A 22,558-nucleotide genomic window follows, 5' to 3' on the forward strand; every position below is an offset into this window, starting at 1 on the left:
ACAGTCTCAAAATAAAGGGGGGTCGGTTTAAGACAGAGTTGAGGAGGAACTTCCTCTCCCAGAGGGTGGTGAATCTCTGGAATTCTCTGCCCACTGAGGTGGTGGAGGCTACCTCGCTGAATATGTTTAAAGCGCGGATGGATGGATTCCTGATCGGTAAGGGAATTAAGGGTTATGGGGATCAGGCGGGTAAGTGGTACTGATCCACGTCAGATCAGCCATGGTCTTATTGAATGGCGGGGCAGGCTCGAGGGGCTAGATGGCCTACTCCTGCTCCTATTTCTTATGTTCTTATACTTTGGAGAGGATACAGAAGAGGTTTATCAGGATTTTGCCTGGTCTGGAGGGTATTAGCTATGAGGAGAGGTTGGATAAACCCAGTTTGTCCTCACTGGAATGATGGAGGTTGAGGGATGATCTGATAGAGATTTACAAGATTATAAGAGGTATGGTGGATAGTCAGATGCTCTTTCCTAGGGTAGAAAAGTCAAGTACTAGGGGACATAGGTTTAAGATGCAAGGGGAAAAGTTTAGAGGAGATGTGCGAGGCAAGTTTTTTAGACAGAGGGTGGTGAATGTCTGGAATGCGCTTCCCGGAGAGGTGATGGGAGCAAGGACAACAGCGGTATTTAAGGGGCAACTAGACGAATACATGAAAAGGATGGGAATGGAAGGATACAGACTCTGTAAGTGCATACGGTTTTAGTTTAGACAGGCATCATGATCGGCGCAGGCTTGGAGGGCCGAAGGGCCTGTTCCTGTGCTGTACCTTTCTTTGTTCTTTGTTCTAAGCAGGCAAAAGCAGAGCAGACAGCAAGGAAAGTCCAGATTAAACTGCATTTATGTGAATGCAAGAGGCCTGACGGGCAAGGCAGATGAACTCAGGGCATGGATGGGGTACATGGAATTGGGATATTATAGCAATTACTGAAACATGGCTAAGGGAGGGACAGGACTGGCAGCTCAATGTTCCAGGGTACAGATGCTATAGGAAAGATAGAACAGGAGGTAAGAGAGGAGGGGGAGTTGCACTTTTGATTAGGGAAAACATCACGGCAGTACTGAGAGGGGATATATCCGAGGGTTCGCCCACTGAGTCTATATGGGTAGAACTGAGAAATAAGAAGGGGGAAATCACTTTGATAGGGTTGTACTATAGGCCCCCAAATAGTCAGCGGGAAACTGAGGAGCAAATATGTAAGGAGATTACAGATAGCTCCAAGAAAATAGGGTGGTAATAGGAGGGGATGTTAACTTTCCCAACATTGACTGGGACAGCCATAGTATTAGAGGGTTGGATGGAGAGAAATTTGTTGAGTGTGTTCAGGAGGAATTTCTCAATCAGTATGTGGATGGCCCGACTGGAGAGGGGGCAAAACGTGACCTCCTCTTGGGAAATAAGGAAGGGCAGGTGACAGAAGTGTTAGTGAGCGATCACTTTGGAACCAGTGACCATAATTCTATTAGTTTTAAGATAGCTGTGGAGAATGATAAGTCTGGCCCAAAAGTTAAAATTCTAAATTGGGGCAAGGCCAATTTTGACAGTATCAGGCAGGAAGTTTCCAAAGTTAATTGGGGGAGCCTGTGGGAAGGCAAAGGGACGTCTGGTAAGTGGGAGGCTTTCAAAAGTGTGTTAACCAGGGTTCAGGGTAAGCATATTCCTCTTAGAGTGAAGGGCAAGGCTGGTAGAAGTAGGGAACCCTGGATGACACGGGATATTGAGGCCCTGGTCAAGAAGAAGAAGGAGGCACATGACATGCATAGGCAGCTGGGATCAAGTGAATCCCTTGAAGAGTATAGGGGGTGTAGGAGTAGAGTTAAGAGAGAAATCAGGAAGGCAAAAAGGAGACACAAGATTGCTTTGGCAGATAAGGCAAAGGAGAATCCAAAGAGCTTCTACAAATACATAAAGGCCAAAAGGGTAACGAGGGAGAGAATAGGGCCTCTTAAGGATCAACAAGGTCATCTATGTGCAGATCCACAAGAGATGGGTGAGATCCTAAATGAATATTTCTCTTCAGAAAAGCATGGATGTTAGGGAACTTGGGGAAATAAATAGTGGTGTCTTGTGGAGTGTACATATTACAGAGAAGGAGGTGCTGGAAGTCTTAAAGCGCATCAAGGTAGATAAATCCCCGGGACCTGATGAAGTGTATCCCAGGATGTTGTGGGAGGCTAGGGAGGAAATTGCGGGTCCCCTAGCAGAGATATTTGAATCATCGATAGTCACAGGTGAGGTGCCTGAAGATTGGAGGGTGGCAAATGTTGTGCCTTTGTTTAAAAACGGCTGCAGGGAAAAGCCTGGGAACTACAGGCCAGTGAGCCTCACATCTGTCGTAAGTTGTTGGAAGGTATTTTGAGAGACAGGATCTACAGGCATTTAGAGATGCAAGGACTGATTAGGGACAGTCAGCATGGCTTTGTGAGTGGAAAATCAAGTCTCACAAATTTGATTGAGTTTTTTCAAGTGGTAACCAAGAAGGTAGATGAGGGCAGTGCAGTTGACGTTGTCTACATGGACTTTAGCAAGGCCTTTGATAAGATACCACATGGTAGGTTGTTGCATAAGATTAAATCTCACGGGATCCATGATGAGGTAGCTAAATGGATACAAAATTGGCTTGATGACAGAATGTTGAGATGCCGTCGTTGGACTGGGGTGAACACAGTAAGAGTTTTAACAACACCAGGTTAAAGTCCAACAGGTTTATTTGGTAGCAAATACCATTCGCTTTCGGAGCGCTGCTCCTTCGTCAGATGGAGTGGAAATCTGCTCACAAACAAGGCACAGAGACACAAAATCAAGTTACAGAATGCTGAATAGAATGCGAATCCTTACAGCGAATCAAGTCTTAAAGATACAGACAATGTGAGTGGAGGGAGCATTAAACACAGGTTAAAGAGATGTGTATTGTCTCCAGACAGGACAGCCAGTGAGATTCTGCAAGTCCAGGAGGCAAGCTGTGGGGGTTACCGATAGTGTGACATGAACCCAAGATACCGGTTTAGGCCGTCCTCATGTGTGCAGAACTTGGCTATCAGTCTCTGCTCAGCGACTCTGCGCTGTCGTGTGTTGTGAAGGCCGCCTTGGAGAACGCTTACCCGAAGATCAGAGGCTGAATGCCCGTGACCGCTGAAGTGCTCCCCCACAGGAAGAGAACAGTTTTGCCTGGTGATTGTCAAGCGGTGTTCATTCATCCGTTGTCGTAACGTCTGCATGGTTTCCCCAATGTACCATGCCTCGGGACATCCTTTCCTGCAGCGTATCAGGTCGACAACATTGGCCGAGTTGCAAGAGTATGTACCGTGTACCTGGTGGATGGTGTCCTCACGTGAGATGATGGCATCTGTGTCGATGATCCGGCACGTCTTGCAGAGGTTGCTGTGGCAGGGTTGTGTGGTGTCGTGGTCACTGTTCTCCTGAAGGCTGGGTAGTTTGCTGCGGACAATTGTCTGTTTGAGGTTGTGCGGTTGTTTGAAGGCAAGAAGTGGGGGTATGGGGATGGCCTTGGCGAGATGTTTGTCTTCATCAATGACATGTTGAAGGCTCCGGAGGAGATGCCGTAGCTTCTCCGCTCCGGGGAAGTACTGGACGACGAAGGGTACTCTGTCCACTGTGTCCCGTGTTTGTCTTCTGAGGAGGTCGGTGCGGTTTTTCGCTGTGGCTTGTCGGAACTGTCGATCGATGAGTCGAGCGCCATATCCTGTTCCTATGAGGGCACCTTTCAGCATCTGGAGGTGTCTGTTGCGATCCTCCTCATCCGAGCAGATCCTGTGTATTCGGAGGGCTTGTCCGTAGGGGATGGCTTCTTTTACGTGTTGAGGGTAGAAGCTGGAGAAGTGGAGCATCATGAGGTTATCCGTGGGCTTGCGGTACAGTGAGGTGCTGAGGTGACCGTCCTTAATGGAGATGCGTGTGTCCAAGAATGCAACCGATTCCGGAGAGTAGTCCATGGTGCGTCTGATGGTGGGATGGAACTTGTTGATGTCATCAAATAGTTGTTTCAGTGATTGCTCACCATGACTCCAAAGGAAGAAAATGTCATCGATGTATCTAGTGTATAGCATCAGTTGAAGGTCCTGTGCGGTGAAGAAGTCTTGTTCGAACCTGTGCATGAAGATGTTGGCATATTGAGGTGCGAATTTAGTCCCCATGGCTGTTCTGTGTGTCTGGATGAAGAACTGGTTGTTGAAGGTGAAGACATTGTGGTCCAGGATGAAGCGGATGAGTTGTAAAATTGCATCTGGAAACTGGCAGTTGTCGGCGTTGAGTATTGAGGCCGTTGCCATCATCGTGGGGGATGCTGGTGTAGAGTGCCGAGACATCCATTGTGACGAGGAGTGCTCCTGGTTCAACTGCTCCATGTGCGCTGAGTTTCTGCAGGAAGTCCGTAGTGTCGCGACAAAAGCTGGGGGTTCTTTGTACAAAGGGTTTCAGGATGCCCTCGACATAGCCGGAGAGGTTCTCGCACAGGGTCCCATTGCCCGATACGATGGGACGGCCAGGTGTGTTTGCCTTGTGTATCTTCGGGAGACAGTAGAGATCTCCAACGCGAGGAGTACGTGGGATGAGAGCACGGAGGGTGCTCTGAAGGTCCGGATCAAAGATCTTGATCAGAGTGTTGAGTTGACGGGTGTGTTCTTTGGTTGGATCTGTGGGTAACTGTCTGTAATGTTCCTCGTTGTTCAGTTGTCGGTACACTTCTTTGCAGTAATCCGTTCTGTTCAGTATGACAATGGCCCCTCCTTTGTCTGCTGGTTTGATGACAATGTTGCGGTTGGTCTTGAGAGCGTGGATGGCGTTGCATTGTGCTTGGGTGATATTCGAGGCTGTTGGTGACAGAAGCCAGAGGGTGGTTGTAGAGGGTTGTTTTCCAAACTGGAGACCTGCGACCAGCGGTGTGCCTCAGGGATCAGTGCTGGGTCCACTGTTGTTTGTCATTTATATTAATGATTTGAATGAGAATATAGGAGGCGTGGTTACCTCCTCCTTTTTGATCTCAACATGATTCAAACGCGTGGTTAGTGAGTTTGCAGATGACACCAAGATTGGTGGCACAGTGGACAGTGAAGAAGGTTATCTCGGATTGCAACGGGATCTTGATCAATTGGGTCAGTGGGCTGACGAATGGCAGATGGAGTTTAATTTAGATAAATGATAGGTGATGCAAATTGATAGGTTGAACCAGGGCAGGACTTACTCAGTTAATGGTAGGGTGTTTGGGAGAGTTACAGAACAAAGAGATCTAGGAGTACAGGTTCATAGTTCCTTGAAAGTGGAGTCACAGGTGGACAGAGTGGTGAAGAAGGCATTCAGCATGCTTGGTTTCATTGATCAGAACATTGAATACAAGATTTGGGACGTCTTGTTGAAGTTGTACAAGACATTGGTCACGCCACACTTGGAATACTGTGTGCAATTCTGGTCACCCTATTATAGAAAGGATATTATTAAACTAGAAAGAGTGCAGAAGAGATTTACTAGGATGCTACCAGGACTTGATGGTTTGAGTTATAAGGAGAGGCTGAATAAACTGGGACTTTTTTCCTCTGGAACGTAGAAGGCTGGGGGGTGATCTTAATGAGGGCCGTAGATCAGCTAGATAGCCAATATGTTTTCCCAAAGATAGGGGAGTCTAAAACTAGAGGGCATAGGTTTAAGGTGGGAGGGGAGAGATACAAAAGGGTCCAGAGGGGCAATTTTTTCACACAGAGGGTAGTGAGTATCTGGAACAAGCTGCCAGAGGCAGTAGTAGAGGCGGGTACAATTTTGTCTTTTATAAAGCGTTTAGACAGTTACATGGGTAAGATGGGTATAGAGGGATATGGGCCAAATGCGGGCAATTGGGACTAGCTTAGGGGTTTATAAAAAAGGGCGGCATGGACAGGTCGGGCCGAAGGGCCTGTTTCCATGCTGTAAACCTCTATGACTCTGAATCTTAGTCTGTGCTTTGTGTGTTTATTCTCAAAGCAGTGATTCACTGGGTAACATATCGGCACCGGGTGGGGAGGGAGGATTCCAAGCTGGAGTTTTGGATTTTGAGTATAAATGGTGGACCGATGAGGCTGGATAGAAGCTGGAAGCCACATACACTCCGTCTGTGTGTTTGGGTGTATCTGTGAGAGGGAGAGAGGATCTGAAAGAATTACTATGCAGCTCTGTCCTCCATCTCCTGACTTTGCTGTTGGTAGCTCACTGCACACCATGTACTGCCTGGTCTGTGAGGCCTCCTCCTGTCGTCCGAGTCTAACTGCAGCTTCCATCTGGGGCCCAGTCCTAACCTGATCAGTAGCTGGCAGAACACTTTAGCTCCCTGTTAATGTTTAAAGTGAATATTACTCTGTGTACAAAGACCCTCTGTTTTTATTCGTAGGTCGACTTTGCACTCCCCCTCACTCACATTGATGATGTTCATCTTCCCTCTACTACTCCTTCCCTCCCTCCCTCCTTCTTTCCCTCCATCCTTTTCCCTTCTTCTCCCTCTCACTCCCATCTCTCACACTTACCTGTCCAGGTGTTAATCCAGATGTGTTCCTGACGATGACTCCTCAATCCACAGAACAGAAAGATAAGCCAGAGGGTCAGTGTGAAGGAGACAAGGCCAGAGACCCAGAGGAACTGTAACCATCCAGAATCAAGTAAAATACCGGGGAGAGTGACAGACATTCTCCGGACAGTCACTAGTCAGTGTTTCCCACAGCTCCAGGCTCCCCACCCCACTGCGCGTTAACCCTTTTTGTGCTGCTGTATCAGAGGAGGGTAGTGAGAAAGAGATCGAAGCTTGGAGAGAAGACGGTCGATATCCGTCTGGTCCACGTGGAATATTGGAATCTGTTTCTTGGAAATATTTGGAAAGAAAACAGAGGGATGGAGCCAGAGAGGGAGGCACCGCCCTAGCACATTGCCTTAAGCATTAACCCTTTCAGCTTCTGTCAGGCTCACTGTGATTCTTAAAGATTCAGACTGATGATGTAAATAGTGAAACAAGATCAGCAATAAGTAGCAGAGCACTGAACTGATTATCATGTTAGAGTCTCACTGAAGCTAATTATTCATTTTTTAGAAACAACATGTTGGCACTGCTGCCTCTCAGCGCCAGGGACCCGGGTTCAATTGCCAGCGGCACGGTGGCACAGTGGTTAGCACTACTGTCTCACAGCGCCAGGGACCCGGGTTCTAATCTGGCCTTGGGTGACTGTCTATGTGGAACAAAAAAGTACAAAGAATAGTACAGCACAGGAACAGGCTCTTCGGCCCTCCAAGCCTGCACCGATCTTGATGCCTGCCTAAATTAAAAACAGAGTCCATATCCTTCCATTCCCATCCTATTCATGTATTTGTCTAGTTGCAGCCCTTAAATGCTGCAATCGTACCTGCTCCCACCACCTCCCAGCGCGTTCCAGACATTCACCACCCTCTGTAAAAAAACTTGCCTCGCACATCTCCTCTAAACTCTTCCCCACACACTTTAAACCTATGTCCCCTAGTACTTGACTTTTCTACCCTCGGAAAGAGCATCTGACTATCCACTCTGTCCATGCCACTCATAATCTTGTAAACCTCTATCAGGTCACCCCTTATCCTCCGTCGTTCCAGTGAGAACAAACCGAGTTTATCCAACCTCTCCCCATAGCTAATACCCTCCAGACCAGGCAACATCGTGGTGAACCTCTTCTGTCGCCTCTCCAAAGCCTCCACATCCTTCTGGTAGTGTGGCGACAGAATTGTACACAGTATTCTAAATGAGGCCTAACTAAGGTTCTGTACAGCTCCGGGTGCTCTGGCTTCTTCCCTCAGTCAAAAGATGTGCAGGTTCGGTGGATTAACCAAGCTAAATTGCCCCTTAGTGTCTGTCCCAAGGTGTGTAGGTTAGGTGGATTAGCCATGGTAAATGCACAGGGTTATGGGGATAGGGCAGATGAGAGGGAGGGACTGGGTAAGATTCTGTTTCGGAAAGTCGGTGCAGACTTGGAAGGGTCAAATGGCCTCCTTCTGTACTGTTTGAATTCTACGTGGGCGTCACTGGCTAGGTCACCAGTTATTCTCCTTCCCTCAATGCCCTTGAGGAGGTGGTGGTGAGCTGCCTTCTTGAGCCGCTGCAGTCCCTGAGGTGTAGGTACACCCACAGTGCTGTGAGAGACAGAGTTCAAGGATTTTGTCCCAGCGACAGTGAAGGAACGACGATATATGGACAAGGAAATAGACAAGCTGCAAAAAAAAAATTTGGATTGAGGAAGAGCGGAATTTAGTAAAATAAGGCAGCATCTGGCCAAGGTAGACTGGGAACAGCTACTAATGGGAAAATCTACAGAAGAGCAGTGGGGGGGGGCATTTAAAAAGGAAATGGTGAGGGTGCAAGTCCAAGATGTTTCCTCTAGGGTGATAGGAAGGAATAACAAGCTCAGAGAACCATGGATGACCAGAGACATTCAGAATACAATGAGAAGGAAAAGAAAGGTTTTTAAAAAGTACAAGGGGAGCAAATCAGTGGAGGCATTAGTGAGGAATAGAAAGTGCAGGGTGGAGATGAAGTAATTAGGAAAGCAAAGAGGGGCCATGAGAGAGCTCTGGCTGGTAAAAGAAGGGAAAATCCCAAGATATTCTGTAAGTATAGCAATGGCAAGAGGATAACCATTAGGGTCCAAGGGGGCAACCTGTGGGTGGAGGCAATGGACATTGGTAGAGTGAATGAATACTTCACATCCGTCTTCACCCAAGAGCTGAAGACAATGATCTGGAATTCAGGGAGAGAGACTGTGAAGTTCTTGAACAAATTGACAAGGGGAAGGACAAGGTATTGGAGGTGTTGGCAGCCATAAAAGTGGATAAATCTCCAGGTCCGGATGAATTGTGCCCCAGGCTGCTGTGGGAGGCAAAGGAGGAGATTGCAGGGGCTCTGAACCAAATTTTCAATTCCTCTCTGGCCATGGGGGAGGTGACAGGCGACTGGGGAACAGCTAATGTGGTTCTGCTATTTAAGAAGGGTTATAGAGATAAACCAGGGAACTACAGACCAGAGAGTCTCACGTCAGTGGGAGGGAAACTATTGGAGAAATTTCTGAAGGAGAGCATCTCTCTCCACTTGGAGAGGCAAAGCTTGATCAGGGATCGTCAGCATGGCTTCGTCAGAGGGAGGACATGCCGAACAAATTTGATTGAATTTTTTGAGGTGGTGACCAGGTGTGTAGATGAGGGTAGTGCAGTCGATGTAGTTTATATGGATTTCAGCAATGCCTTTGACAAGGTCCCACATGGGAGACTTGTAAAGAAGGTAAATTCACATGGTGTACAGGATAGTTTGATGAAGTGGATTCAAAATTGGTTCAGTTGTAGGAGACAGATGGTGATGACAGAAGGCTGCTTTAGTGACTGGAAGCCAGTGTCCGGTGGCGTACCGCAGGGATCTGTGTTGGCCCCCTATTATTCAGCATTTATATAAATGACATTAATGACGATGTGGGGGGTAGGATTAGTAAGTTTGTGGATGATGCAAAAATTGGACGGGTGGTTAACAGTGAGGTGGAGTATCTTGGGCTACAGGAGGATCTAGACGAAATGGTCAGATGAACAGATAAGTGGCAGACGGAATTTAACCTGGAAAAATGATACACTTGGGAAGGAGTAATTTAACAAGAAAGTACTCAATGAATGGTAGGACACGAGGAAGTTCTGTGGAACAAAGGGACCTTGGCGTGTTTGTCCACAGATCTCTGAAGGCGGAAAGGCATGTTAGTCGGGTGGTGAAAAAGGCATATGGGACACTTGCCTTTTTCAATCAAGGCACAGATTACAAAAGCAGGGAAGTCATGTTGCAGTTGTATAGAACTTTGGTGAGGCCACAGCTGGAGCACTGTGTGCAGTTCTGGTCGCCACATTATAGGAAGGATGTGATTGCACTGGAGGGGGTGCAGAGGAGATTCACCAGGATGCTACCCGGGGTTGGAACATTTAAGTTATGAAGAGAATATTGAATACAGGAGTTGGGACGTCTTGTTGAAATTGTACAAGACATTGGTAAGGCCACACTTGGAATACTACGTACAGTTTTGGTCACCCTATTATAGAAAGGATATTATTAAACTAGAAAGAGCGCAGAAAAGATTTACTAGGATGCTACCGGGACTTGATGGTTTGAGTTGTAAAGAGAGCTGGATAGACTGGGACTTTTTTCACTGGAGCGTAGGAGGCTAAGGGGTGATCTTATAGAGGTCTATAAAATAATGAGGGGCACAGATCAGCTAGATAGCCAATATCTTTTTCCAAAGATAGGGGAGTCTAAAACTAGGGGGCATAGGTTTAAGGTGAGAAGGGAGAGATACAAAAGGGTCCAGAGGGGCAGTTATTTCACACAGAGGGTGGTGAATGTCTGGAACAAGCTGCCAGAGGTAGGAGTAGAGGCGGGTACAATTTTGTCTTTTAAAAAGCATTTAGATAGTTACATGGGTACGATGGGTATAGAGGGATATGGGCCAAACGCGGGCAATTAGGACTAACTTAGTGGTTAAAAAAAGGGATGGCATGGACAAGTTGGGCTGAAGGGCCTGTTTCCATGCTGTAAACCACTACAATTATCACTCTAGAGAATGTGTAGGCTTGGGTTGTTTCGTTGGAGCAGAGAAGACTGAGAGGCGACCTGATCGAGGTGTTCAAGATTATGAGGGACATGGGCAGAGTGGATAAAGAGCAGCTGTTCCCCTTCATTGAAGCGTCAATCACAAGGGGACACAGGTTCAAGGTACAGGGCAGGAGGTTTCGGGGGTAGGTAAGAAAAAACTTTTTTACCCGTCGGGTGGTGAGGGTCTGGAACGCGCTGCCTGGAAGGGTGGGAGAGGTGGGTTGCCTCACGTGCTTTAAAAGGTATCTGGATGAGCCCTTGGCACATCATAACATTCAGGGCTATGGGCCAAGTGCTGGCAGATGGGATTTGGTGGGAGTTCAGGTGTTTCTGATGTTTCGGTGTGGACTCAATGGACCGACGGGCCTTTTCTGTGCTGTATGGTTCTATGATTCTATGATGCCAGAACTGCTGAGTTTTTCCAGCATTTTCTGTTTTGGTTTCAGATTTCCAGCATCTGGGGTATTTTGCTTTATACAAGTCCCGTGGTAATGGGTGAGAACGTAGCAGCAGGCATGGATTCAATGAGAGCTGTCATCACAAACCTGCACACAAGCGGCTTCAGCCAGTGGGGGTTTTCACTGGAATGAAACAATAGTGGGTCTGAGCAGCCCCCAGAGCCGCCTGGATTGGACTATCTACTCACCTCCCTTGCCATGGGGAAAGAAGAATGTCCTTAACATTCTCTGCTTCATCTTCCTGGTCAGCAAGGCTCAGCTGGCGTGGTCATAAGGCAATCTCAAAGAAGAAAGTAAAGGTAACACCACTCACCATTGACGCATGCAGTGTGCACACCCTCGCAGACAATGTCACAGCCACAGACCTGTCAGTAAAGAGCTGGCTCGGTACAACGTCCAATACCATCCTCAGCGAGACAGCTCTACCAGAGGAGCGTTAGCTGATGGAAATCGGTGCAGGTCACACATTCTTTTGGCGTGGTTGTGGGAAATGAAGAACGGCGCAAAGATGGCATAGGTTTTCTATCATGAACCATCGTGCCAGTAAGCTGTCTTTCCTTACCTCAAGTGCTCACAATCATCATCTCCCTACACAGCAATAGGCAAGCAACACTCGTCAGTGTGCACACCCCCACCATGATGAAATCAAGGATAAATTATATGACAACCTCCATCCTTGATTGCTCCTGTGCTAAAGTCAGACAAGCTAATTATTCTTGCTGACGTCAACACAAGAATTAGTGCAGATCACCAGGCATAGGAAGGGGTCATCAGAATAAAACAAGGTTAGCAGATGTCATTGAAATGATCTCCTCTTATTAAAGATGTGCTGATTATGAGCTCTTAATCACCAACATAGCTTTCTGCCTTCCTAATTGCAAGAAGACATTTTCGATGCACTCCAATTCCACACATTGACATCTAATTGACAATGTCATTATCAGGCGGGGGGACTGGAAGGATGTATGTGGAATGAAAGCTATGTGGGACACTAACTGCTGCACTCACCATCTAAATTTCATCATCTAAACGCTCCTTAGACACCCTTAGGCCATGAAGGTCCAGGTGAGTCTCAATGTTGTGAAGGAACCTCTTCCACAGGAGTCCCTTGTGTTCAGTGAAAATGTTCACTGAGGATTATTGCGTGAACTTTTGATTTGATTTGATTTATTGTCACATGTATTAACATACAGTGAAAAGTATTGTTTCTTATGCACTATACAGACAAAGCATATTGTTCATAGAAAAGGAAAGGAGAGAGTGCAGAATGTAGTGTTACAGTCATAGCGAGGGTGTAGAGAAAGATCAACTTAATGCAAGGTAGGTCCATTCGAAAGTCTGACAGCAGCAGGGAAGAAGCTGTTCTTGATTCGGTTGGTACGTGACCTCAGACTTTTGTATCTTTTCCCTGACGGAAGAAGGTGGAAGAGAGAATGTCCGGGGTGCATAGGGTCCTTAATTATGCTGGCTGCTTTGCTGAGGCAGCGGGAAGTGTAGATAGAGTCAATGGATGGGAGGCTGGTTTGCGTGATGGATTGGGCTACATTCACGACCTTTTGTCGTTCCTTGTGGTCTTGGGCAGAGCAGGAGCCATACCAAGCTGTGATACAACCAGCAAGAATGCTTTCTATGGTGCATCTGGAAAGGTTGGTGAGAGTCGTAGCTGACATGCCAAATTTCCTTAGTCTTCTGAGAAAGTAGAGGTGTTGGTGGGCTTTCTTAACTATAGTGTCGGCATGGGGGGACCAGGACAGGTTGTTGGTGATCTGGACACCTAAAAACTTGAAGCTCTCGACCCTTTCTACTTCGTCCCAAAAATAGTGGAGAAACAAGTGATTGGGAAAAATTTAAGAAGCAACAAAGAGTGACTAAGGAAGCGATAAAGAAAGGAAGGATAGACTATGAAGCTCGGCTAGCAATTAATATAAAAAATGATAGTAAAAGTTTTTATAAATATATAAAAAGGAATAGAGTGGCTAGAGTGAATGTTGGACCCTTGGAGGACGAGAGGGGGGAGTTAATAGTGGGAAATGAGGATATGGCTGAGTCTTTAAATAAGTTTTTTGTGTCGGTCTTCACGGTGGAGGACACAAATAGTTTGCCAAATATTAACGATAGAGGGTTGGCAGCAGGAGAAATACTTAATACAATTAATGTTACCAGAGAGGCAGTGCTGGGTAGACTAATGGGACTGAAGGTGGATAAGTCCCCGGGTCCGGATGGAATGCATCCCAGGGTATTGAAAGAAATGTCAGAGGTAATAGTGGATGCGTTAGTGATTATTTATCAAAACTCGTTGCATTCTGGGGTAGTGCCGGTTGATTGGAAAACGGCTAATGTTACGCCGCTGTTTAAAAAAGGAAGGAGACAAAAGGCGGGTAACTATAGGCCGGTCAGCTTAACGTCTGTAGTAGGGAAAATGCTGGAATCCATTATTAAAGAGGAGATAGCAGGGCATCTGGATAGAAATGGTTCGATCAATCAGACGCAGCATGGATTCATGAGGGGAAAGTCGTGCTTGACGAACATGTTGGATTTTTATGAAGATGTGACTAGGGCGGTTGATGGAGGAGAACCGGTGGATGCGGTGTTTTTGGATTTCCAAAAGGCGTTTGATAAGGTGCCCCATAAAAGGCTACTGAAGAAGATTAGGGCACACGGAGTTGGGGGTAGTGTGTTAAAGTGGATTGGGGACTGGCTATCCGATAGGAAGCAAAGAGTCGGAATAAATGGGTGTTTTTCCGGTTGGAGGAAGGTAACTAGTGGCGTGCCGCAGGGATCGGTACTCGGGCCGCAACTGTTTACCATTTATATAGATGATCTGGAGGAGGGGACGGAGTGTAGGGTAACGAAGTTTGCAGACGACACAAAGATAAGTGGAAAAGTGAATCGTGTGGAGGACGGAGAAGATCTGCAGAGAGATTTGGACAGGCTGAGTGAGTGGGCGAGGATATGGCAAATGGAGTATAACGTTGAGAAATGCGAGGTTATACACTTTGGAGGAAATAATAACAAATGGGATTACTATCTCAATGGAAACAAATTAAAACATGCTACCGTGCAAAGGGACCTGGGGGTCCTTGTGCATGAGACGCAAAAGCCCAGTCTGCAGGTACAACAGGTGATCAAGAAGGCAAATGGGATGTTGGCCTATATTGCGAGGGGGATAGAATATAAAAGCAGGGATGTCTTGATGCACCTGTACAGGGCATTGGTGAGGCCGCAGCTGGAATACTGTGTGCAGTATTGGTCTCCTTATATGAGGAAGGATATATTGGCATTGGAGGGAGTGCAGAGAAGGTTCACCAGGTTGATACCGGAGATGAGGGGTTTGGATTATGAGGAGAGGCTGAGGAGATTGGGTTTGTACTTGTTGGAGTTTAGAAGGATGAGGGGGGATCTTATGGAGACTTATAAGATAATGCGGGGGCTGGATAGGGTGGAGGCGGAGAGATTCTTTCCACTTAGTAAGGAAGTTAAAACTAGAGGACACAGCCTCAAAATAAAGGGGGGTCGGTTTAAGACAGAGTTGAGGAGGAACTTCTTCTCCCAGAGGGTGGTGAATCTCTGGAATTCTCTGCCCACTGAGGTGGTGGAGGCTACCTCGCTGAATATGTTTAAAGCGCGGATGGATGGATTCCTGATCGGTAAGGGAATTAAGGGTTATGGGGATCAGGCGGGTAAGTGGTACTGATCCACGTCAGATCAGCCATGATCTTATTGAATGGCGGGGCAGGCTCGAGGGGCTAGATGGCCTACTCCTGCTCCTATTTCTTAAGTTCTTATATGCCTTCTTCACCACCTTCTCCACCTGTGTTGCCACCTTCAAGGATTTGTGGACTTGCACACCTAGGTCCCTCTGTGTTTCTATACTCCTGATGACTCTGCCATTTATTGTATAACTCCTCCCCACATTATTTCTTCCAAAATGCATCACTTCGCATTTATCCGGATTAAACTCCATCTGCCACCTCTCCGCCCAATTTTCCAGCCTATCTATATCCTACTGTATTGCCCGACAATGCTCTTCGCTATCCGCAATTCCAGCCATCTTCGTGTCATCCGCAAACTTGCTGATTACACCAGTTACACCTTCTTCCAAATCATTTATATATATCACAAATAGCAGAGGTCCCAGTACAGAGCCCTGCGGAACACCACTGGTCACAGACCTCCAGCCGGAAAAAGACCCTTCGACCACTACCCTCTGTCTCCTATAGCCAAGCCAGTTCTCCACCCATCTAGCCACTTCTCCTTGTATCCCATGAGCCTTAACCTTCTTAACCAACCTGCCATGTGGGACTTTGTCAAATGCCTTACTGAAATCCATATAGACGACATCCATGGCCCTTCCTTCATCAACCGTTTTTGTCACTTCCTCAAAAAACTCCACCAAATTTGTAAGGCACGACCTCCCTCTTACAAAACCATGCTGTCTGTCACTAATGTGATTGTTCCGTTCTAAATGCACATACATCCTGTCTCTAAGAATCCTCTCCAACAACTTCCCTACCACGGACGTCAAGCTCACCGGCCTATAATTTCCTGGGTTATCCCTGCTACCCTTCTTAAACAACGGGACCACATTCGCTATCCTCCAATCCTCAGGGACCTCACCCGTGTCCAAAGAAGCGACAAAGATTTCCATCAGAGGCCCAGCAATTTCATCTCTCGTCTCCCTGAGCAGTCGAGGATAGATGCCATCAGGCCCTGGGGCTTTGTCAGTTTTAATGTTCCCTAAAAAACCTAACACTTCCTCTCTTGTAATGGAGATTTTCTCTAACGGGTCAACACCTCTGCACGTTCTCCCCGCGTCTGCGAGGGTTTCCAATGGGTACTCCGGTTTCCTCCCACAGTCCGAAAGACATGCTGGTTAGGTGTATTGGCTGTGCTAAATTCTCCCTCAGTGTACCTGAACAGGCACCGAAGTGTGGCGGCTGGGGAATTTTCACAGTAACTGCATTGCAGTGTTAATGTAAGCTTACTTGTGACATGAATAAATAAACTTTAAACCTACACCTCAGGGATGCAGCAGTTCAAGAAGGCAGTTCACCATCACCTTCTCAAGGAAATTAAGGATGGGCAATAAATGCTGGCCTCACCAGGACACCCAGGTCACAAGAGGAAATTGACGCATTCGCCATTCGCTGGAGTTCAGATGAATGAGGGGGCATCTCATAGAGACTCATAAAATTCTAACAGGACTAGACAGGGTAGATGCAGGGAGGATATTCCCGATGGTGGGGGAGTCCAGAACCAGGGGTCACAGTCTGAGGATTCGGGGTAGATCATTGAGGACGGAGGTGAGGAAACATTTTTTCACCCAAAGAATGGTGAGCCTGTGGAATTCATGACGACAGGAAGTAGTTAATGCCAAGACATTGAATGCATTCACATAGCACTTGGGGCAAATGGGATCAAAGGTTAGGGGGAAAAAGCAGGATTAGGCTATTAAGTTTTTAGGTGTCCAGATCACCAACAACCTGTCCTGTTCCCCCCATGCTGACACTATAGTTAGAAAGCCCACCAACGCCTGTACTTTCTCAGAAGACTAAGGAAATTTGGCATGTCAGCTACGACTCTCACCAACTTTTACAGATGCACCATAGAAAGCATTCTTTCTGGTTGTATCACAGCTTGGTATGGGCTCCTGCTCTGCCCAAGACCATAAGAAACTACAAAAGGTCGTGAATGTAGTCCAATCGATCACGCAAACCAGCCTCCCATCCATTGACTCCGTCTACACTTCCCGCTGCCTCAGCAAAGCAGCCAGCATTCCACTTTTTCTTTCTTCAAAAGTGACGTCAGAGGGAAGCTGTGATCTGATTGGTTGATAGCAAATCTGCCCCAAATTTAAAAAAAACACAGTTAAACTCGTAAACTTAAATTAAACTAATTAATTAATTAGAGATGGCTGGTCAGGCGATGTGCTTGAGCTGCTTGATGTGGGAGCTGGCAGATCCCATTGCGAGCTACAGCGACCACATCTGCAGTAAGTGTTGGCTGCTTGAAAAACTCCGGCTCAGAGTTGATGAACTGGAGTCTGAGCTTCAAACACTGAGGCACATCCGGGAGGGGGAGACTTACCTGGACACTGTGTTTCAGGAGGCAGTCACACCTGTCAGAGTAAATAGTTTAAATCCTGCCAGTGGCCAGGGACAGCAGGGTGTGACTGCAAGTCAGGCAGGTAAAGGGAACCAGCAGTCAGGAACTCAGGAGCCTCAGCCCTTGACCCTGTCCAACAGGTACGAGGCACTTGCTCCCTATGTGGATGGCAAACAGGGCTGCAGGAAGGATGAGTCAGCTGACCAAGGCACCATGGTCCAGCAGGCCATTCAAGGGGAGGAAGTAAATAGGCAAGTTGTAGGGGATTCTATTATCAGGGGGATAGATAGTATCCTTTGTGAGCAGGATAGAGTGTCCCGCATGGTATGTTGCCTGCCCGGTGCTAGGGTGCGGGACATCTCTGACCGGCTTGAAAGGATACTGGAGAGGGAGGGGGAGGATCCAGTTGTTGTGGTCCATGTTGGTACCAACAACATAGGCAAGTCTAGGAAAGAGGACCTGTTTAGAGATTATAAAGAGCTAGGATTCAAATTAAAAAACAGGTCCTCAAGGGTCATAATCTCCGGATTACTGCCCGAGCCACGTGCAAATTGGCATAGGGAGGCAAGAATAAGGGAAGTTAACACGTGGCTGAAAGAGTGGTGTGGGAAAGAGGGGTTCTTTTTCATGGGACACTGGCATCAGTTTTGGGGCAGGGGGGACCTATACCGTTGGGATGGTCTCCACCTGGACCGAGCTGGGATCAGTGTTCTGGCGAAGAGAGTAAATAGGGTGGTCAATAGGACTTTAAACTAGAGATTGGGGGGGAAGGGAAAGTCAGGGAACCAAGAGGTGAAGGAATCAGTGGGAAGCGTAGCTGCTTAGGATTACAAAAAATCACGAAAAGACAGCACTCAGGAGAGGTTACGATAGTCCCCATCTCACAAAATATGACACAGTGTCTGGAAAGGCTCAGTAAACCAAGGTCCACCACACTACGAAAACAAAAAGGGACGGTCAATAGGGAATTAAAGGTGCTATATTTAAATGCCCGCAGTGTCCGGAACAAGGTAGATGAGCTTGTGGCCCAGATTGTGACTGGCAGGTATGATGTGGTAGGCATCACAGAGACGTGGTTGCAGGGGGTTCAGGACTGGCAGTTAAACATCCAGGGATTCACAACCTATCGAAAAGACAGAGGGGTGGGTAGAGGGGGCGGGGTTGCCTTGTTAATTAGAAATGAAATTAAATCAATAGCACTAAACGACATAGGGTCAGACGATGTGGAGTCTGTGTGGGTAGAGTTGAGGAACCACAAAGGCAAAAAAACCATAATGGGAGTTATGTACAGGCCTCCTGACAGTGGTCAGGACCAGGGGCACAAAATGCACCACGAAATAGAAAGGGCATGTCAGAAAGGCAAGGTCACAGTGATCATGGGGGATTTCAATATGCAGGTGGACTGGGTAAATAATGTTGCCAGTGGACCCAAAGAAAGGGAATTCATTGAATGTTTACAGGATGGCTTTTTGGAACAGCTTGTGATGGAGCCCACGAGGGAACAGGCTATTCTGGACTTAGTGTTATGTAATGAGCCAGACCTGATAAAAGATCTTAAAGTAAGGGAACACTTAGGAAGCAGTGATCATAATATGGTAGAATTCAGTCTGCAATTTGAAAGAAGGAAGGCAGAATCAGATGTGAAGGTTCTACAGTTAAATAAAGGTAATTACAGGCGCATGAGGGAGGAACTGACAAAAATCGACTGGAAGCAGAGCCTAGTGGGAAAGACAGTAGAACAGCAATGGCAGGAGTTTCTGGGAGTAATTGAGGACACAGTGCAGAGGTTCATCCCAAACAAAAGAAAGGTTATCAGAGGGGGGATTAGGCAGCCATGGCTGACAAAGGAAGTCAGGGAATGCATCAAGGCAAAAGAGAGAGCCTATAATGTGGCAAAGAGTAGTGGGAAGTCAGAAGATTGGGAAGGCTATAAAAACAAACAGAGGATAACAAAGAGAGAAATAAGGAAGGAGAGGATCAAATATGAAGGTAGGCTAGCCAGTAACATTAGGAATGATAGTAAAAGTTTCTTTAAATACATTAAAAACAAACGGGAGGCAAAAGTAGACATTGGGCCGCTCCAAAATGACGCTGGTAATCTAGTGATGGGAGACAAGGAAATAGCTGAGGAACTTAATAAGTACTTTGCGTCAGTCTTCACAGTAGAAGACATGAGTAATATCCCAACAATTCAGGAAAGTCAGGGGGCAGAGTTGAATATGGTTGCCATCACAAAGGAGAAAGTGCTAGAGAAACTAAAAGGTCTGAAAATTGATAAATCTCCGGGCCCAGATGGGCTACATCCTAGAGTTCTAAAGGAGATAGCTGAAGAAATAGTGGAGGCGTTAGTTATAATCGTTCAAAAGTCACTGGAGTCAGGGAAAGTCCCAGAGGATTGGAAAATCGCTGTTGTAACCCCACTGTTCAAGAAGGGAACAAGAAAAAAGATGGAAAATTATAGGCCAATTAGCCTAACCAGTTGTTGGCAAAATTCTAGAATCCATCGTTAAGGATGAGATTTCTAAATTCTTGGAAGTGCAGGGTCGGATTAGGACAAGTCAGCATGGATTTAGTAAGGGGAGGTCGTGCCTGACAAACCTGTTAGAGTTCTTTGAAGAGATAACAAATAGGTTAGACCAAGGAGAGCCAATGGATGTTATCTATCTTGACTTCCAAAAGGCCTTTGACAAGGTGCCTCACGGGAGACTGCTGAGTAAAATAAGGGCCCATGATATTCGAGGCAAGGTACTAACATGGATTGACGATTGGCTGTCAGACAGAAGGCAGAGAGTTGGGATAAAAGGTTCTTTCTCAGAATGGCAACCGGTGACAAGTGGTGTCCCGCAGGGTTCAGTGTTGGGGCCACAGCTGTTCTCTTTATATATTAACGATCTAGATGACGGGACTGGGAGCATTCTGGCCAAGTTTGCCGATGATACAAAGATAGGTGGAGGGGCAGGTAGTATTGAGGAGGTGGGGAGGCTGCAGAAAGATTTAGACAGTTTAGGAGAGTGGTCCAAGAAGTGGCTGACGAAATTCAACGTGGGCAAGTGCGAGGTCGTACACTTTGGAAAAAAGAATAGAGGCATGGACTATTTTCTAAACGGTGACAAAATTCATAATGCTAAAGTGCAAAGGGACTTGGGAGTCCTAGTCCAGGATTCTCTAAAGGTAAACTTGCAGGTTGAGTCCGTAATTAAGAAAGCAAATGTAATGTTGTCATTTATCTCAAGAGGCTTGGAATACAAAAGCAGGGATGTACTTCTGAGGCTTTATAAAGCACTGGTTAGGCCCCATTTGGAGTCCTGTGAGCAATTTTGGGCCCCACACCTCAGGAAGGACATACTGGCACTGGAGCGGGTCCAGCGGAGATTCACACGGATGATCCCAGGAATGGTAGGCCTGACATACGATGAACGTCTGAGGATCGTGGGATTATATTCATTGGAGTTTAGGAGGTTGAGGGGAGATCTGATAGAGACTTACAAGATAATGAACGGCTTAGATAGGATGGACGTAGGGAAGTTGTTTCCATTAGCAGGGGAGACTAGGACGCGGGGGCACAGCCTTAGAATAAAAGGGAGTCACTTTAGAACAGAGATGAGGAGAAATTTCTTCAGCCAGAGAGTGGTAGGTCTGTGGAATTCATTGCCACAGAGGGCTGTGGAGGCCGAGACGTTGAGCGTCTTCAAGACAGAAATTGATAAATTCTTGATTTCTCGAGGAATTAAGGGCTATGGGGAGAGAGCGGGTAAATGGAGTTGAAATCAACCATGATTGAATGGTGGAGTGGACTCGATGGGCCGAATGGCCTTACTTCCGCTCCTATGTCTTATGGTCTTATAGCATAATTAAGGACCCCACGCACCCCGGACATTCTCTCTTCCACCTTCTTCCTTCGGGAAAAAGATACAAAAGTCTGAGGTCGACTCAAGAACAGCTTCTTCCCTGCTGCTGTCAGACTTTTGAATGGACTTACCTTGCATTAATTTGATCTTTCTCTACACCCTAGCTATGACTGTAACACTACATTCTGCACTCTCTCCTTTCCTTCTCTATGAACGGTATGTTTTGTCTGTATGGTGCGCAAGAAACAATACTTTTCACTGTATGTTAATACATGTGACAATAATAAATCAAATCAAATCAAATTGAGTTGGATCATTAGCCATGATGGTAATGAATGGCGGAACAGGCTCGAAGGGTCAAATGACCTCCTCCTGCTCCTATCTTCTATGTTTCTCTGAAAGAATATCTGAATTAAAATATGCTCCTGTTGATTTGTATCGTGCTCCATTGGAGCACCTTGGGCCATTTTATCAGGTTGAAGTTGTTGTATAAATACATGTCGTTGTTGGTTCGGGTTTTATTCAGGATTCGTGTGGGAATAATGAAGAAATGCTCAGTATCTGATTCAGGATTGATGAGGTAACAGTGAGGAATTTTTCAGGAAATGATGAGGGTTTGATGAGGACTCGATGGGAATAATGAAGTTTTAATGTGTATTTGATGAGGGAGTCATGAAGGAATAATTAAAAGGTGGTAAGGTTTGAATAGTTTGAAAAACTGAGACAAGGTTTGCAAAGAAGTAAATGGTTACAAGAAGAATAATGAAGAAAGTGCAGGGTAAATTATTCAGTCAGAGAAAAATAGAACCAGTAATCTTACAAAGGCCAATTCAGAATTGCATCCCACACACACACACTCTCCATGTGTGACTCACATTGTTCAATCAGTGCCAAATCAAACCAGGGCCCAACATTACAGAAATTCAACCAGCTATAGAGAACACTCAATTCAACCACTCCATCTTCAGTCTGCAATCGGAACGAAACGCAAAGAAAAGATTCCCAATCTTAATTTACTGCTTCCCTGGAATGGAAAATTCCATCGGACTCAGTGGGCAACTAGAGTACGAACCAGACAAACATCTGGCTCCCATTTACTTTCAGGGGCAAAATACATCTGTATCCTATTAACCAATTTATGGGCACAGAACTGAAAACAGTCATAAGGAAAATATTCCAGCTACCAGTGAACCAGTCCCACCACTTTCTCTCTCTCTCTCCTACTCTGTCCATTTCTCTTTCCCTCCCTCACTTTCTAAGACTCTTGCTCTTTCTTTTTGGCCACATTGACAATCTGAGCTGTTCCTCATGTTGAAGCAAGGTGCCACATCTTCCACTGCCTGTCATCAGAAAATTGAGAGTTGTCCACATTTGACATGGAATGTTGAATCTTGGGATTTCACCACACTCGCACCAACAATGGCCAGGCAACCTAACCACTGCCTCTTGACATTCAGTGGTATTATCATCGCTGAATCCCCCACTATCAACATCCTGCTGGGTTATCATTGACTAGAAACTGAACTGGACT

At 46.4% G+C, this 22,558-nt stretch overlaps 1 protein-coding gene across 2 annotated transcripts in view; it reads right to left on the reverse strand.

The window, feature by feature from the left end:
• The window catches only part of LOC144504463 (plectin-like), a 745,079-nt gene extending 738,387 nt beyond the window's left edge, over nt 1–6,692 (reverse strand). For both annotated transcript variants that reach the window (XM_078229777.1, XM_078229768.1), the window contains exon 1: nt 6,508–6,692. In XM_078229777.1, coding sequence (XP_078085903.1) covers nt 6,508–6,667 — 160 coding nt within the window. In that variant the 5' untranslated portion in view covers nt 6,668–6,692. The remainder of the gene's footprint in view (nt 1–6,507) is intronic.
• Nucleotides 6,693–22,558: the final 15,866 nt, after the last annotated feature.

Source organism: Mustelus asterias, chromosome 2, assembly GCF_964213995.1.
Source record: "Mustelus asterias chromosome 2, sMusAst1.hap1.1, whole genome shotgun sequence".
In the NCBI taxonomy this organism is placed as follows: domain Eukaryota; kingdom Metazoa; phylum Chordata; class Chondrichthyes; order Carcharhiniformes; family Triakidae; genus Mustelus; species Mustelus asterias.